The sequence below is a fragment of the Lactuca serriola genome, chromosome 3 (assembly GCF_051521515.1).
Source record: "Lactuca serriola cultivar US96UC23 chromosome 3, Lser_US96UC23_V15, whole genome shotgun sequence".
NCBI lineage: Eukaryota > Viridiplantae > Streptophyta > Magnoliopsida > Asterales > Asteraceae > Lactuca > Lactuca serriola.
This window is the reverse complement of record NC_136410.1, coordinates 143,151,448-143,168,775: the sequence shown is the minus strand read 5'-3', so window position 1 is coordinate 143,168,775 and position 17,328 is coordinate 143,151,448. Positions and strand designations below refer to the sequence as shown.

At 41.7% G+C, this 17,328-nt stretch overlaps 1 protein-coding gene across 1 annotated transcript; it reads right to left on the bottom strand.

The window, feature by feature from the left end:
- Positions 1–617: 617 nt before the first annotated feature.
- LOC145095758 (uncharacterized) lies at positions 618–1,779 on the bottom strand. The gene is made up of 4 exons (XM_079033586.1): positions 1,512–1,779; positions 1,063–1,448; positions 856–967; positions 618–742 (listed from the first exon to the last, which is right to left on the bottom strand). The coding sequence occupies exons 1-4, from the start codon at positions 1,777–1,779 to the stop codon at positions 618–620; spliced, it is 891 nt and encodes a 296-aa protein (XP_078889712.1).
- Between the last annotated feature and the right edge of the window lie 15,549 nt (positions 1,780–17,328).

The following is a 17,328-nucleotide window of genomic DNA, read 5'->3' as shown; positions in this document are numbered from 1 at the left end:
GCACTACCAGATCTACAAACTCCTGAATGACGCTTCCTGCATTTCCCACAAGTGCGTCCGTGCTGGCCCCCAGACCTAGAATCATCAGTCTTGGGCCGCTTTGACGCACGCTGTGACTGCACCGGGGCCTGCCTCTACTCCTGCAACTGTAACTCAATCTCAAGCTCATGCCGCCTAGTAGCCTCCTATAACTCCAACAATGTATCACAATGCTGGGTAGCAACAAACTGTCGAATGTTGGTCCTGAGCATGCTCAGATAACGTGTCTTCTGAGCCTGCTGAGAAGCAAACTCTGGGCACAACATCACCCTCTCAGTGAACATATGGGTGATCTCCATCACCGACTCCACACCTTGTCTCAACTCCAAAAACTCTTGTGCCATCCGCTCGTGCTCAACCCATGGAATGTAGCGAGTGCGGAACATCTCCCTGAGTTGATCCCACGTAACCATAACTCTCTGGTCATCAATATACGGCCTTGTCATCAACCTCCACCAGTCCTTTGATCCATACCTTAGCAGGTTCAGAGCACACCTAACCTTCTGGTCAGCAGGACATAAGCATGTGAAGAAACATCCCTCCATGTCAGATAGCCACCTCATGACTATGATCGGGTCCTAAATCTTATCAAAAGTCGGGGGCTTCGTATTATCGAAGTCCCGGTACTGAAAAGCCCGATTGGTCCCACTACCATCGACTGCTACAGTTGTGGAGGCTGCAACGGCAGCCATCTCAACAACGGCTGCATAGCGCTCATCAAAATACTCCACCATAGTGGTCTTGATAGACCCAAACATCTTTGGCAACTATGCCCTTTCCTAAGGAGGTAGCTAATTTCTTTTCGTAGGGCTATGCCGTCCTCCCTCATGTGGCCAAAGTCTTCGTGGTAAGCACACCACTTGGACTTGTCTTTCCAAGCAGTGGATTTGCTGTCTCTATTTGGCCATCTTGCTTTATCTCCAAGATCCTGCATAGCATGAATTACACTTGAAACATCCACAAAAAAACAATAGTCAATGATTTTAGGAAGCTCTTTTCTCCTACATCTTCAAGGGCATTAACCTTGTGATTATCCGGTTTGGAATAGGTCTTCGATTTGTAGGATCTCTGAGTTGAGGATTCAGCCTTCCTGTCGAGGTTCTCATATTGATCTGAAGGGTTGATTCTCTTCTGGATCTTTCTATCCTCTTCGAGCCTTATGAATCTCAATGCCCGACACCTGACTTTGTCCAATTTTTTGCATGGGGTCATCACAAGGTCTTCATAGAAGGGTGAATCCTTTCTTAATCCCATCGTAAAGGCTTCTACAATGGTGTCCATGTCGGTGTTAGTGATGCTCAGAGCTTCCCTGCCAAATCTGTTAACAAAGTTCCTAAGTTTCTCCTTAGGATCCTGAACCACCCGGTAGAGATCACTAGTGAACTTCTCGAAGGTTCTGCTGCAAGAAACTGGTTATTAAAGATATTGACTAAGTGTGAAATGAAGTAATAGAATATGGGGAAACGTTCAACATCCATTTGAGGGCTGATCCTGTAAGCGTCGAGCAAAGCCTTTGCATATGCAAGCTTCCTTCAAGTGCCCTAGGATGGGAATGATCTCCATCCTTTCTCTGTATTGGGTTATATGCTCTTTAGGATCTGTAGTTCCATTGTACAACTTCATGCTGGGAGTTTGGAAGCGCTTAGGAACTTCAGTATCGGCTATCACAGGAGATAATCTCAAGATCCAGTGGCTTGTAGGAGATGCTTCTGGTATTGATTGCTGAAGTTCCCTGACCATGTTCGGGTTTATTCATGCATCAACATTAGTATAGTTAGTATTAATAGTATTATTGTTTAATAAATTACTAGAATCAAGGTTTCTAGGAGTGTTGAAAAGCTCATTGACATCATTGATCATGGACGCTCAGTTGTCCATAGTTGCCCCCCAGGGTGACGCCACAGTGGTAGGAATCGTATCCTTCTGGAAATTTTCTAAGGATCTGTAACACCCCGAGTTCAAAAGTGAAAGTTTAGGGTTCTTAGTGTAAATAAGGAAGTTTGACTCGGCGAGTCGAGTCGCGGTTCTGGTCACGTGTTAAATGACCGACTTGGCGAGTCGGCAGTTGGACTCGACGAGTTGGTGCTGGGATGAGAAAAACCCTAATCCGGGGATTGTGCCCTATATAAAGAGCATAACATCCTTTCTTCAGCCTCCTTACCACCCTTGAGAGCCTACAAACCCTAGAAATTGAGTGGATCACCATTGATAGAGAGATTGAAGCTTTGGAAGGGCGATCTTGAAAGAGAACTTGAAGATCAAGGAGATTACAGCAAGGAAGGGACTTAGATCCGAGTTCTAATCCAGTGGAAGCTTGTATTGGAGGTAATAATATGTTCTTGAAGCTTTTGTGCACCTAGATCTATCATTTGTGGGGTTTTGGGGCATAAATAAGGTCCATCTCGAGTTTGGAGTTAGATCTGAGGATGCTACCTCAGATCTAGGCTGGTAATGATCCAAGAAGCCATAAAGTCTATGCCCATGAGTTTTTGGTGAAGTTCCTTTGTCCCAAACCCTATCCCTAGAGTGTTTTAGGCTTAGATCTCTTGGGATTCACGTAAAGGTTGCCACTTTACGTGATGGAGGGTCTAAAGAGGAGTAGATCTATGGATTGGAACCCCTGCATGGCTTGGAAAGCCACTGCATGGGTTAAGAACTGGAGATACTCGGCGAGTCGCATGGGTGGACTAGGCGAGTTGGATGAAGATAGGCAGAAACTCGACGAGTTGGAAGAACAACTCGGCGAGTCTTTTGAAGATTGCCTTGGACTCGGCGAGTCTGGTCGTGGAGTCCTAACCTTTTCCGGTTGAGCTGTGAATCGGTGAGTCGAAGGATGACTCGGTGAGTTGAGCATGAAGGGACTCAGAGTTTGTTGGACTCGGCGAGTCTTGGGGCGACTCGGCGAGTTGAGTCGTGGATTGGGAGTTTCTGAGTATAGGGACTCGGCGAGTCAACGGGGTGACTCGGCGAGTAAAGTCACACAGGAAGGTTGAATTTGACTGTGGACTTTGACCTTGACCAAGGGTTGACCAGTTGACTTCCAGGGGTATTTTGGTAATTGTTGGCATTTAATGAGTTCAATGATTTGGTGTTGACTAGTGGGGGAGTTCGTGTCCGTGATTGGAGCAGCATGATCTTATTTCTTCAGCCGATAGTTGCAGGTGAGTTATCCTCACTATATCAACAGGGTCTAAGGCACCAAGGTCGGCCCTTTATCGGATTGAAATCCGGGTATCTGTTTGATATGTTATTACTTGCTATGTCTGTATCCTAGTTATTAGGATGGTGTATGCTAGGGACCTGGTTAAGGTCGGTATCCTGGTTATTAGGATGGTGTATGCTAGGCACATGGTTGTTGGACTAGGGTTAGGTTGAGGCGGGTCCTGCTTTGTGTTGTAGGCCAACATACCCAGGGCGGACTGGTTAGACAGAAGGCCCGGCGAGCGGTCCGAATAGGCTGAAGGCCCCAAGAGGGTGGACCAGATGTACTGAGGCTCGGAGAGTGGACCAGATAGACTGAAGGCCCGATGTGGCGGACCAGTCATACTGTAGACTCGGAGAGTGGACCAAGTGGACTGAAGGCCCGGTGCGGGCGTACCAGTCACACTGTAGACTCGGAGAGAGAGTGGACCAGGTGGACTGAAGGCATGGTGCAGGCGGACCAGTCACACTGTAGACTCGATATGCTTGGCTGTTCTGTTTGTGATATGATATGTGGTTGGTATTTTGGGGGTAACTCACTAAGCTTTCGGGCTTACAGTTTCAGTGTATTGTTTCAGGTACTTTAGGAGACCGTGGCAAGGCGAAGGGGTGATCGTACCGCTCCTCAGTTTTATGTTGATGTTATGGGATACTCTGATAATAAATTGAAAACCTTTTTGTAATAACTTAATAAATATGGGTTGTTTTTGAAAAGTTTAAATTGGTTGTAAATTTTCACGTTGTTACAAGTTGGTATCAGAGCCTTGGTTTGAGTGAATTGGAAGAACATTTGTGTGAATCCAGTCTCAAATCAAGGAGAGTTTTCAAAGAGAAATTGAAATGGTTTTCAAAAAATAAGTAGAGGAGGATGCGGAGGTACGATCAACTAGAGCCAGTATGTAGACCCCAAAATACCATAAAAGTTATTTGATTATGTGATATGTTAGAACAACATGCAAGTACTAGGCTAGGGATCTTCAGGAATAGCATGATAGAATTGCCTGATTATATGATGCCTGCTAGCCTAGGGTTCCCTGTTTTGTGGGGTAGTTAGCAGTTCCTCTAGAGGTGAGGATTGAGTGTTGCCATCTTTATGTTTATCACTAGGGTGTTGTGGTGATACTTGATATAAATATGGGTAGATGTGGAAGGTAGTATGGGCCCGTATGTTGGATTAATGTCTAAGTCGATAATTATAATTGGTAAGACTTGACCCGACCCGGCATGGTCCATTCGGGTTGCATGACATCATGCACTTGGATAGACTATAATGAGAGAAATAACACTTAAGGTTGATTAATATATTATAAGTTCTAATATATTAATAAGATTATTTAATTAGTATTGATCAAGAATTAATCTAGAATTAATTAAGTGATCAAAAGAAGACTAATTAAATATATGGGTTGATTATGTAAATCATCCATACTTGTATAGTGGGCTAATGCTCCATGGATAATCAAGTTGGGCTAAAACCCATAGGATGGTCCATGGATGCTCCACGGTGTATTTGAACCCATGGATCCAAGGAAATGGAAGGCCATAACAATTAGGGTTTACCCTAATTGTAACAACTATATAAGATCATATTCTTTGGGAAAAATCGGCGACTATGAATAATAAGAAAGGGCTAGCCGATTTTAGGAGTGTTCAAGTTTCTCTCAAGTTATTCCAAGTGTATTTGGTGTTGTGTGAACCATTTGAGGTGTCACACTTGAGGCACTAGGCACTCAAGCTTCATGAAGACATTCTACATCAAAGAGGTATGTATTCTATCTTGTTATATTCATTATTTTGTATGCTAGATTAGGATAATACCTTGGATTTTCATAATTTCATGTATAATAGAGAAAACATAGATCCAAGGTATTTAGGGTTGCGTGTACACTTAGGAGTGTTAGAATGCTCAAAACCCAACAGTGTTATCAGATCCTAGGCTTGTTTTCTTGTTATTCTTGCAAAAGTAGCTGAAAAATCGAGTTTTGATGCTGTCTGCACAGCAGACTCGCCAAGTCCAAGGCAAAATGCATCCAACTCGGCGAGTTGGTTCGTGCACTCGACGAGTTGGACCCCCTGACAGCATATATTCGATTGTTTTGGCTGGAATTGACTAGGAACATTACCCTAAGATGTTTTTGGACTTATAAACTTGTTTTTGATGTGGTAATGTTGATGCTAATCCAATTAATAAGATAATTGTCATGATTTCAAGATTTGTATTAGTTTGTATGTTCATGCTAATTTCTTGAAGATTGATGATTAGAATTATCTTGTTCTTATGATGTTCTTAGATTAATAGAAAAGTTGTGTGAAATAGTTGTTTTCAATCCATTTTAATCTAAGAGTTGATTCCAAAGTGTGTTTTTGTAACTTGTCCTCAAGTTATATGAAAAGTCACATTTAAGAATCATAAAACTCATAAAAGTTGGCAAAGGTTACAAAATGAAGAGTCTAGTTCTAATTAAATGGTTTTATGACTCCATAATTTGTCCTCAAGTTATGGAGGTTCAAGAGTCTCTTCATTACATAATAAATAAATAAAAAAATGTAACCTTAATTAGTTCCATAAGTTTCAATAAAAAAAGGTTATTTTTTTTATTTAGTTTAAAGTCTTCCATAACTTGTCCTCAAGTTATGGAACTTGAAGAGTTTTTTTAATTAAAACTACTTTAAACTCATAAGTTGTGGAATTAATTAGTTTTGAATAGTTTCAAAAAGCTTGCCCTCAAGTTTTGGAATTTGAAAAGTTTTCTCTTATGAATACTTTAATTCCAAGTTAGCCCTTAGAATTTTAAAAGTTAAAATTCAACCCTTATACATTATAATATTATAAGTTAATAATATTTATATATATATATATATATATATATATATATATATATATATATGTATAAGAGTAAAGTCAGTCTTACCATTAGTAGGCCTCATTCATGAAGCCGGTCTATAAGGGGGGTATAAGGTTACTGCCTATAAAATGGCAGTTTAATGTGTGTCCACTCTCACCCACCGCTTCCTTGACCAGTGGAGGGTCGTTAGCCGAACGGGTAGGACAAGGACTAGAATTCTCCCTTCATTAAAAGTATTAATGATAAATACTAAGTAACTAAACCATCTATAAATACCCAATCTTAGTTACTTAGGAAAATGTGAATTAGGTGCTAATCCATGAAATTACACTTTGCACTTTGTTTAAGTCGGTTAGTGGAGCGTGTGTGGTTAACCGGCACACTAACTCATATTTAACAAGTGAGGCAAAGGGTAACTTAATGTTTATCATAGTATCGATGGAGCGTGTGTGGTTAACCGGCACATCGATTGAGGGGTAAACACTTAAGGGTACCAAGTATATTTGCATGGTTACTTCATACCTTGTTTTGTGATCCTCGGCATCCCAGTCACAAAACCTGAAGGGCACACTCGAGATTGAAACATGCCATTGAACAGTTCAATGAATCTCAAAAGAATCTAGGAGTTTCAAAACCAATTAAAACCTAATAATACATTTCGTTTATCTTGCTGGAAATTGGTGAATCGTCATTCACCTACCTTCAATTATTTTATTTCTTGGATTACGGCATCCCTCTTCTGAGTTATAAAATAGTTTGTAGGGTCCTAGCCTTAATATCTCATATTGGGTGTTATATTAAGGACTTTTAATCAACTATCTTGAATATCTCTCAAAATATGTCTAATTCAGACATCTATGATCCTCCCAAATCTCTTGGGACTTCACTTCCTCCACCTCCTCCAATTATTCTCCCTAACCCACAAGTTCAAGGTCACTCAAGCCCTATTGGCAAGGCAAGGTCTAGGTGTGATCACATCTTGGAGATGAAGTCACATATTGACAAGCCGGGAGAGTTGGGTGTCAAAGTCTTGAGAAAGTTGGATGTTCAATCACTTTCTAAGTCACATAGTGAGTTCCTTTGGGACCCCTATGAAACAGACTATGACAAGACCCTTAATGATCTTATCTATTTGCTAAGATCAACTTCCTAAAACTTTATGGACATTGACAATGATGACACTGGAAATCCAGAAAAAACATTCTCTTCCCAATGGAAAGGGATCGGCCATAGTCAACTCGGTTGACCAAATGGTAAAGAGAAAAACTAAGTCTGTGACAGTACCAGTACAATTACCAAAGGCTCCATATGTTTATATTGCCAAAGGAAGGGGCATTAGTTGCAAAGCTGCCAAATTTTACCTAAGGATGCTAAAGTCAATAAGTTCGACTCTACTTCAGGTAAAGCCCACTATCTAACTCTGCTAAGTTTCTATTATGAGATTCTTAATACATGATGTGACTGGGTCACATGTTGATGTTTTAAGAATCAAAGAAAAGTGAAGAAACTTAAAGAAAGAATATGCTGAATCTGATCGCGTAGATGGATTTCTATCACATAGTTTAAAGATCGGATTTTTGAGCTACTTCTTAGGAGTTATGATATATTGCTTAGGAATATATAAGAACATAGTTTTCTTGCTCTTTTGCATTGTAAGGGTAGTTTTTCCGCAAAGTTTTAAAATAAAAGAAAATTTTTTAATTTTATTTATTTTAAAATATCCTTACAATGGCATTTGTGGAAAAGAAGTGTTGCTTATATGATTCCATTGATAGAAATATTGGAAATATGAATTTGATTCTTTCATTTGTGGTAGTGTCTAAATTTACCAAATAAGGAAAGATCCTCATCACCCAAGTTTCAATTGGACCGAAACTTGGAATCATGCAAGTTGTACAACATGATGAATGAGAATTTTTCATCTTTGGAAAATTAAGACTAGTTCCTTATTCACATGTATATGTGAAGTCAAGTGAAGGACTAAGGGATTGAGTACACATTCTTGTGCACTGGTCAAGTTCACCACAAAAGATCGATAAGATTATTCGTCATAATTTACTAAAGCTCAGTAAATATGGTTACACTTACAAGCTTAAGTGTAATTCTGAGACATTGGAAAAGGTTCCAATGTATGGCAAAGCGAATAAGAAGAATAAAATTAGGCAGAAGGATAAAAGTTTCTCAAATCTGAAAAGATGGGAGAGTACTTTAGTATCATGTCATATGATCATCTTAACGATTAAGAGATCTTATCACAATTCATTCCCTAAGTGCATTCTGCTAGCTAAGAAGAGGAGCTATGAATTGTTGAAGTGGTCAAATCAAGAAGATGAGTCATACTTCGTTCCAAATCTAGTCTTAGGATCATACTCCAAGACTGTAAGTTGAGTGAAATATCTTAAAGAAAGGTTTAAAACACTAGTCAAATGTAAGAGTAAAAGTTTTCTACTCTTGTACATTTGAAATTTGTAAGTTGTGATGTTTTAGACACACCTGTGAGCTATATAAGGCAAGGTGTATGATTTTGATAAAGTTTTATCAAAGCAATCTAGTATCAGAAATCTGAACTTTGGTAAGAAAGTCAATAAAGTATTGATTTCTAGAAGTCCAACTGATTTCTGAGTACATGTCAAAGCTAGTGGGAGTATAAGTGTTATTCTAATAATCATCATGTTAGTTGGAGCATGATAATTATGATAAAGGTTGCAAGTTAGCAATGTTAATTATAGAAAAACAAAAGTTTAAATTCGTGAGGTTGTAGTGGTTGAAAAAGTTGTTTTGTTATAATTAAAGGAGAGGAAATTATACTTCATTTAAATTCTAAAAGCTTAGATTGAGATTTTAATCAAATTTAGTCAAGAATATATATGAATTTCATGTTGGAATGGATCAACATAAGGAAATTCTATATATGGGTTCATTATTTGCGTTCTAAAATTCAATTATGATTATGGAATCTCTTTTCATAATCTGAATTATGAGAACTTGGCAAATAGAAATGGAAATATTATAGAAAAAGACTGGTTTAGTCTTTATGTAAGACATCATGAATCGTGTCCCATATGCTTCGGATATAGGATCGATTACATGTGCTATATTCATCCTGTCTAAAATTTTCTAGAAGCATGGGGCATTCAGAAGGGAATAGGTCTAGAACTGGATATGACTAAAACAATTAAGCAATTGTCGAGGACAATCTAAGGTTTACCAAAGATTGGTTGCTCAGGGACAGTTGGAAGTATAGTGTTAATTGTTGGAAGGACCATATTGACATATTCTGAAAAGAGGCAACTCTTGTTCAGAAGTGATAGTCAAAAAGGGAATGTGGAAATGATCCCATTGGTGGAAGTTGTTCAATAAGTCTGTATAATATTAGGAAACTTAATGTAAGAAGGATGTTTCCAAGGAGTTGATCTTCTTTGGAATGCTCTGTAATGTTTGTTGTCAAATCTTTATGACTTTGTGCATAATCATTACAAGAGAATCATTGCATATAAGTTGAGAATCTAACAGTTTTAGCTAAAATGGCATAAATTTGGAATTCCTGCATTTGCCATAAGAATTCGGGAGTGTGAAATTAGAATCATTGAAAGTTTGGTCAATTGGTTTATTTCACAAAGTAAGGGTCATACACAAACATAGTATGCATACTTGGTGTATGGCATGACTAGTGTTTAGAAAACATAGTGTACATGCTTGGAGCATGGGACAACTATTGTTTTAAATTCAAGAATAAAGTTGATAGCTGAAACAGTATACAATGAATAATGTGCAATCATATGGTGATAAATAAAAGGTGTTTTATTTATATTCATAAATTCTGAGACCATATTAGATTCATTTATTCTTGTGTTTCACTTTGCATGTTTTGACTTCCATAATAACTAGGTTATTCTTCCGGAATGACTAAGTTATTCAAACCATCCACAGTTGGTCATATGTTGGAAGTAGATATGAATCAAGATTGTCATGGGTTGTCTTGTAGAGGTCCAAGTTGGTGGACAAAGTTGTGCTACAACACTCATGAGTGCTCATAAGTTCTGAGTATTGGATTCAACCCGCGCTCATTTGAATCACTTCATGGATTTTATCACGAGTGATCATGAGACGATAATATCTTATATTCTTCAAACCTAGAGATATGAGTTGTTACTATGAGTTGATAGTACATTGATTGCACGAAAACACATTGGTAACTCGATGTTATAAAACGTGCCTTTGTGTATGATTCAGCAAGTAGTAGAACAAGCCATATGAGTCGAAGTTTATCCATTCCTTTTACCTTCGGGATAAAAGAGATATATGTGGGCCCCTCGATGATTTAATTATGATACATGTGAGTGCTTAGCCAAGCCAGGACTGATTTGATTTGTTCAATTAGTCAGTCGTCATAAATCGGAAATCGGGAAACAAAAAATGGACAGAGAGAATGATTGATAATCCATGTCCCAGTCCATACGATATCCATAATGGAGGAATATATGATCACTTATCTAATGGACAAGTCATTGACAAAGGTCAGAGTTCATCGGCAAGGTCAGAGTTCGACGGAAGCTTTTGAGAGCTACAATTGCCAGTCGGTTCTTGAAGTCATACTTGCAATAATAGTTTTAGACTTATCCAGGTGGGAGACTGTTGGATTAATGTCTAAGTTGATAATTATAATTAATAAAACTTGACCCGACCCGGCATGGTCCATTTGGGTTGCATGGCATCATGCACTTGGATAAACTATAATGAGAGAAATAACACTTAAGGTTGATTAATATATGATAAGTTCTAATATATTAATAAGATTATTTAATTAGTATTGATCAAGAATTAATCTAGAATTAATTAAGTGATCAAAAGAAGACTAATTAAATATATGGGTTGATTATGTAAATCATCCATACTTGTATAGTGGGCTAATGCTCCATGGATAATCAAGTTGGGCTAAAACCCATAGGATGGTCCATGGATGCTCCACGGTGTATTTGAACCCATGGATCCAAGGAAATGGAAGGCCATAACAATTAGGGTTTACCCTAATTGTAACAACTATATAAGATCATATTCTTTGGGAAAAATCGACGACTATGAATAATAAGAAAGGGCTAGCCGATTTTAGGAGTGTTCAAGTTTCTCTCAAGTTATTCCAAGTGTATTTGGTGTTGTGTGAACCATTTGAGGTGTCACACTTGAGGCACTAGGCACTCAAGCTTCATGAAGACATTCTACATCAAAGAGGTATGTATTCTATCTTGTTATATTCATTATTTTGTATGCTAGATTGGGATAATACCTTGGATGTTCATAATTGCATGTATAATAGAGAAAACATAGATCCAAGGTATTTAGGGTTGCGTGTACACTTAGGAGTGTTAGAATGCTCAAAACCCAACAGTGGCATCTGATTTTCTGGCTGTGTATTTCTAGTATGGTGGTTACCAGGCATGCCGGGGGTGGATCTGGGTCAGGATCAGGAGCAGGAGAGGGCGGTCAGGGTGGATCAGCGCCACCCGAGGTCATTGGTCAGATGAGTACGGATGAGTTGGATGTCAGGATTCATGAGATCCTGCATGATGAGATTGCTGCTATGTTCAGGGCGGAGATGCCGGAGATGTTTGGGTCGATCAAGACCGCCATGGTTGAGTATTTTGATGAGCGCTATGCGGCTCTTGCAGAGATGGTTGCCGTGGCAGCTGCAGCGGCTGTAGCAGCGACAGGTGGAGGAGCCGGTCAGGGTTTTCTGTATCGGGACTTCGATAATACGAAGCCCCCTACTTTTGATGTAGTATAGGATCTGATCATTGCTATGAGGTGGTTGTCGAACGTGGAGGGTTGCTTCTTCACGTGTTCATGCCCTGTGGATCAGAGGGTGAGGTGTGCTCTAAACCTTTTAAGACTCGGGGCAAAGGATTGGTGGAGGTTGACTACGGGATCGTATTCTGATGCGCAGCGGGCTGCGGTTACATGGGATCAGTTCCGGGAGATGTTCAGTACTCGTTATGTTCCGCAAGTTGAGAGAGAGAGAGAGAGGTTGGCTCAGGAGTTCCTGGAGCTGAAGCAGGATTCATAGTCGGTGACAGAGATCACCAGGATGTTCACGGAAAGGGCAATGTTTTGCCCTGAGTTTGCTTCAGAGCAGGCTTAGATGTCTCGATATCTGAGTATGCTCAAGAGGGATATCATACAGTCCGTGTCTATGCAGAGGTGCGAGACCTTACTGGAGTTGCAGGAGGCCGATCGGCAGCGTGAGTTGGAGATTGAGTTACAGTTGAGAGAACAGAGGCAGGCCCCGGTGCAGTCGCAGTCGGCGCCGAAACGGTCCAAGACCGTTGATTCCAAGTTGGGCAGTCAGAGCGGATGCACTTGTGAGAAGTACGGGAAGGGTCATACTGGAGTTTGTACGACTGGTGGTGCATGCCGCAAGTACGGGAGAGAGGGGCATTATGCGAGGGATTACAGTCAGTCAGCCCCGGTTCAGGATATGAGGACTTGTTATCAGTGCCATCAGGTTGGTCACATGAGGGCCAACTGTCCACAGCTTGTTTCCAGGCCAGTGCAGGTTCCAGCACCGGCCACTTTGAGGACTACTGGCGGGGGCCGGGGTGGAGTAGAGCCTCCGAGGGCTCAGGGGCGTGCTTTTCAGCTCACAGCAGAGGAGGTCATAGCAGATTCGGATGTGGTTGCGGGTATGTTTTCATTTTGTTGTTGTCTAGTTATCTTGTTATTTGGTGGTGTTGTATTTTTATTCGCCATTTTGCGTGTTTCTTGGGTTGGTTGAAAGCGATAGTAGTAAGGAGTTGTTAATGGTTAGCATCCAAGGGATCGATGGTCAGAATTTGGTTGTATGGTCTTGTTGCCGGATATAGCAATTGCGATTTGAGAAGTGTTCAGAGGAGAGTCGAATTCCCTTAGAGTTCGAGATGTTCGATGCCGGAGGAGTGATTTTGTGGAGTTTGCTCATTTTAGAGGGAATCGGTGCATGGATAAGGGGAATGTGTTGAGTAGGGTTGTTTAAGTGATGTCGGTTGGGTCACTGGTGGTTGGGAGTCAGTGCTCTAAGTGGGGGAGAATTGGAAAATTCTCAGGAGTGTCGATAAGATTTAGAGTTTGGTTAACTGTTTGGGATCCAACGGTGTTTCAGTCAGTTAAGAGTGTGCGCTGGTATGAGTAAGTGACAGACCGATGGGGCGGAGTATAGACCAAGGATTTCGGAAAAGGCGACTGGTTGTTGTGAGGCCTAGGTTCAGGCCGGGATCTGAGTATATGGAATATAGTTAGAGTTTGGAACCCCTAGAGGGCTAGAACAGTATGTATGGGAGAGATTCCTAGCTGGAATAGTTCGTAATGATGTATGATAGTTTGAGCGGTCCGGGGAGACTGAAGGCCGGTGGGCATACTAGTCAGGCCGAAGGCTCGGAAAACGGTCCAGACAGGCTCAAGGCCCTGGAGGGCGGTCCAGACATGCTGAAGTTTCTGAGAGCGGTCCAGATTAGCTGAAGGCCTGGTAAGGTGGTCCAGTCATGTTGAAGACTCTGTAAGTGTTGATAGATCTGTATGCAGAAAGTGACTTAAGTATGTTGTTGTGCTATAGCAAGCAGTGGGTCTAGCCCCGGGCACTTGTGTTGTAGCAAGAGATCTTGCGAGCGGATTCAGAGCATGTACGATGCATAGAGTAATGGTTACTCTACAAGGGATAGTGTAGAGTGGGGTGTGAGCACCGTGGCACTTGTCTGAAGTGTCAAGGTTGGCAAGTAGATTTCCTTGGATAAGGAAAGGGAAAAGTACGTAACTCCGGGAGGGAGTGTTGGTTCACGGAAGTGAAAGCAGTAGTGAGAATGGATGATTGAGAGTATTTCAATTATGGTTGTTGAGCACTGTGATTGTACCAGTGGTATGGAAGCACATCCGGATTGGGTGTCTGTTGAGGTTGCGAATGAATTTCCGGTGGTATAGAACCAGAGGAGTTTGGAAGGGATGCAAGGATGGAGCCTTGGATTTCTAGTATGGCTATGATCAGGAGGTTATGTAAGTAGCGGTAATTCATCCTGGGATGTTTGGAAATATCGTCAGTGTGTCGGGTTTTTCCAGCCCGAGGATGTTAGAGCAAGTTCGGCATGTGTATGTGATTGCATAGGAGAGCTCATGGGAGTTGCTCAGGAACTGAAGAATGTGTCATCCTATCAGCATGGAAAGAAAAGGGTTGGATTCGGAAAAGAAGCGGGATAAGTCCCAGCAGTAAATTCAATAAAGTTGTGGCAAGCGAGGAAAGGGATAGCAGTTGGTACCGGGTCAGGACCCGGTGGTTCAGGGTGATATCTAGTTTGTAAGAGACAAGTGATTATGTGATTTAGAAACGATGGAAGTATCATCGGGTGATCATTGGTTGATAAGTGTTGTTGTCAGAGAAAGAATTCGGTGTCCGGCTTGAAGCAGTTGTCGTGACTCTGTGAGAAAGAGTTGGACTCTATAGGGGTTTGATAGTAGTGTTTGGATGAACCTGGGTCGGTTGAGACCAGGAGCTGTATTGTGGGAGAATCATCTGGGATGTTTTACTGCAGGCTTGGAGGACGAATACTAATTTAATTGGGGGAGAATTGTAACACCCCGAGTTCAGAAGTGCAACTTCAGGGTTCTTAGTGTAAATAAGGAAGGTCGACTCGGCGAGTCGAGTCGCGGTTTTGGTCACGTGTTAAGTGACCGACTCGGTGAGTTGGTGCTGGGATGAGAAAAACCCTAATTCGGGGATTATGCCCTATATAAAGAACATAACATCCTTTCTTCAGCCTCCTTACCACCCTTGAGAGCTTACAAACCCTAGAAATCGAGTGGATCACCATTGATAGAGAGATTGAAGCTTTGGAAGGGGGATCTTGAAAGAGAACTTGAAGAGCAAGGGGATTACTGCAAGGGAGGGACTTAGATCCGAGATCTAATTCGGTGGAAGCTTGTATTGGAGGTAATAATATGTTCTTGAAGCTTTTGTGCACCTAGATCTATCATTTGTGGGGTTTTGGGGCATAAATAAGGTCCATCTCGAGTTTGGAGTTAGATCTGAGGATGCTACCTCAGATCTAGGCTGGTAATGATCCAAGAAGCCATAAAGTTTATGCCCATGAGTTTTTGGTGAAGTTCCTTTGTCCCAAACCCTATCCCTAGAGTGTTTTAGGCTTAGATCTCTTGGGATTCACGTAAAGGTTGCCACTTTACGTGATGGAGGGTCTAAAGAGGAGTAGATCTGTGGATTGGAACCCCTGCATGGCTTGGAAAGCCACTGCATGGGTTAAGAACTGGAGATACTCGGCGAGTCGCATGGGTGGACTAGGCGAGTTGGATGAAGATAAGCAGAAACTCGACGAGTTGGAAGAACAACTCGGCGAGTCTTTTGAAGATTGCCTTGGACTCGGCGAATCTGGTCGTGGAGTCCTAACCTTTTCTGGTTGAGCTGTGAATCGGTGAGTCGAAGGATGACTCGGTGAGTTGAGCATGAAGGGACTCAGAGTTTGTTGGACTCGGCGAGTCTTGGGGCGACTCGGCGAGTTGAGTCGTGGATTAGGAGTTTCTGAGTATAGGGACTCGGCGAGTCAACGGGGTGACTCGGCGAGTAGAGTCACACAGGAAGGTTGACTTTGACTGAGGACTTTGACCTTGACCAAGGGTTGACCAGTTGACTTCTAGGGGGATTTTGGTAATTGTTGGCATTTAATGAGTTCAATGATTTGGTGTTGACCAGTGGGGGAGTTCGAGTCCGTGATTGGAGCAGCGTGATCTTATTTCTTCAGCTGATAGTTGCAGGTGAATTATCCTCACTATATCAACAGGGTCTAAGGCACCAAGGCCGGCCCTTTATCGGATTGAAATTCAGGTATCTGTTTGATATGTTATTACTCGCTATGTCTATATCTTGGTTATTAGGATGGTGTATGTTAGGGACCTGGTTAAGGTCGGTATCCTGGTATATAGTATGGTGTTATGTTAGTGACCAGTTAGGTCGGTATCCTGGTTAGGATGTTTTTATGATATGTGATCTGCTAGATCGGTTTGATTAGATGTGAATTGTTATATGATTATATGTTTATGTGCACATGGTTATTGGACTAGGGTTAGGTTGAGGCGGGTCCTGCTTTGTGCTGTAGGCCAACATACCCAGGGCGGACCCGTTAGACCGAAGGCCCGGCGAGCGGTCCGGATAGGCTGAAGGCCCCAAGAGGGCGGACCAGACGTACCGGGGCTTGGAGAGTGGACCAGATAGACTGAAGGCCCGGTGCGGGCGGACCAGTCATACTGTAGACTCGGAGAGTGGACCAGGTGGACTGAATGTCCGGTGCGGGCGGACCAGTCACACTGTAGACTCGGAGGGTGAGTCGACCAGGTGGACTGAAGGCCCAGTGCGGGCGGACCAGTCACACTGTAGACTCGGAGAGAGAGTGGATCGGGTGGACTGAAGGCCTAGTACAGGCGGACTAGTCACACTGTAGACTCAATATGCTTGGTTGTTCTGTTTATGATATGATATATGTATGGTATTGTGGTTGGTATTTTGGGGGTAACTCACTAAGCTTTTGGGCTTACAGTTTCAGTGTATTGTTTCAGGTACTTCAGGAGACTGGGCAAGGAGAAGGCATGATCGTACCGCTCCTCCGTTTTATGTTGATGTTTCTGGGATACTCTGATAATAAATGAATTGAAAACCTTTTTGTAATAACTTAATGAATATGGGTTGTTTTTGAAAAGTTTAAATTGGTTGTAAATTTTCACGGTGTTACAGGATCCAACATTATTGAAGTCCAGGATCCTTGGTTGCACAACTGTGGGCGTAGTATCCAGGGATTTCTGAAATTCCGCCTTCATCCTTTCCACTTCTTTAAGCAATGCTTTATTCTCCTCCTGCTGTTGGGTCACCTGTTGCATCATTTTCCTCATCACAACATAGAGTTCTACAGTAGTGACTGAGGCAGTCGGATCTTGGAGCCCTGAGGATCCAAAACTTCTTGGACTAGCGATTGAAGGGCTGTTTTTCTTGGAAGTGTCAGGCGTGTTCCTCTGAGTAGGGGGTCCACTTAGAGGAGATGGTAGGTTTTTGGATAGAACGGAAGGAGCAGAGAATAAAGAGAGGATCGGTTGTGTAGACATGATGTCTTTTGAGGATTTTTGAATACCATGGCCCCACAGTGGGTGCCAAATTGTTGGTCAAAAATTACACAAGTACTAATCAACCAAATTGAATGAGAGGTTGTGATGTTCATATTGTGTA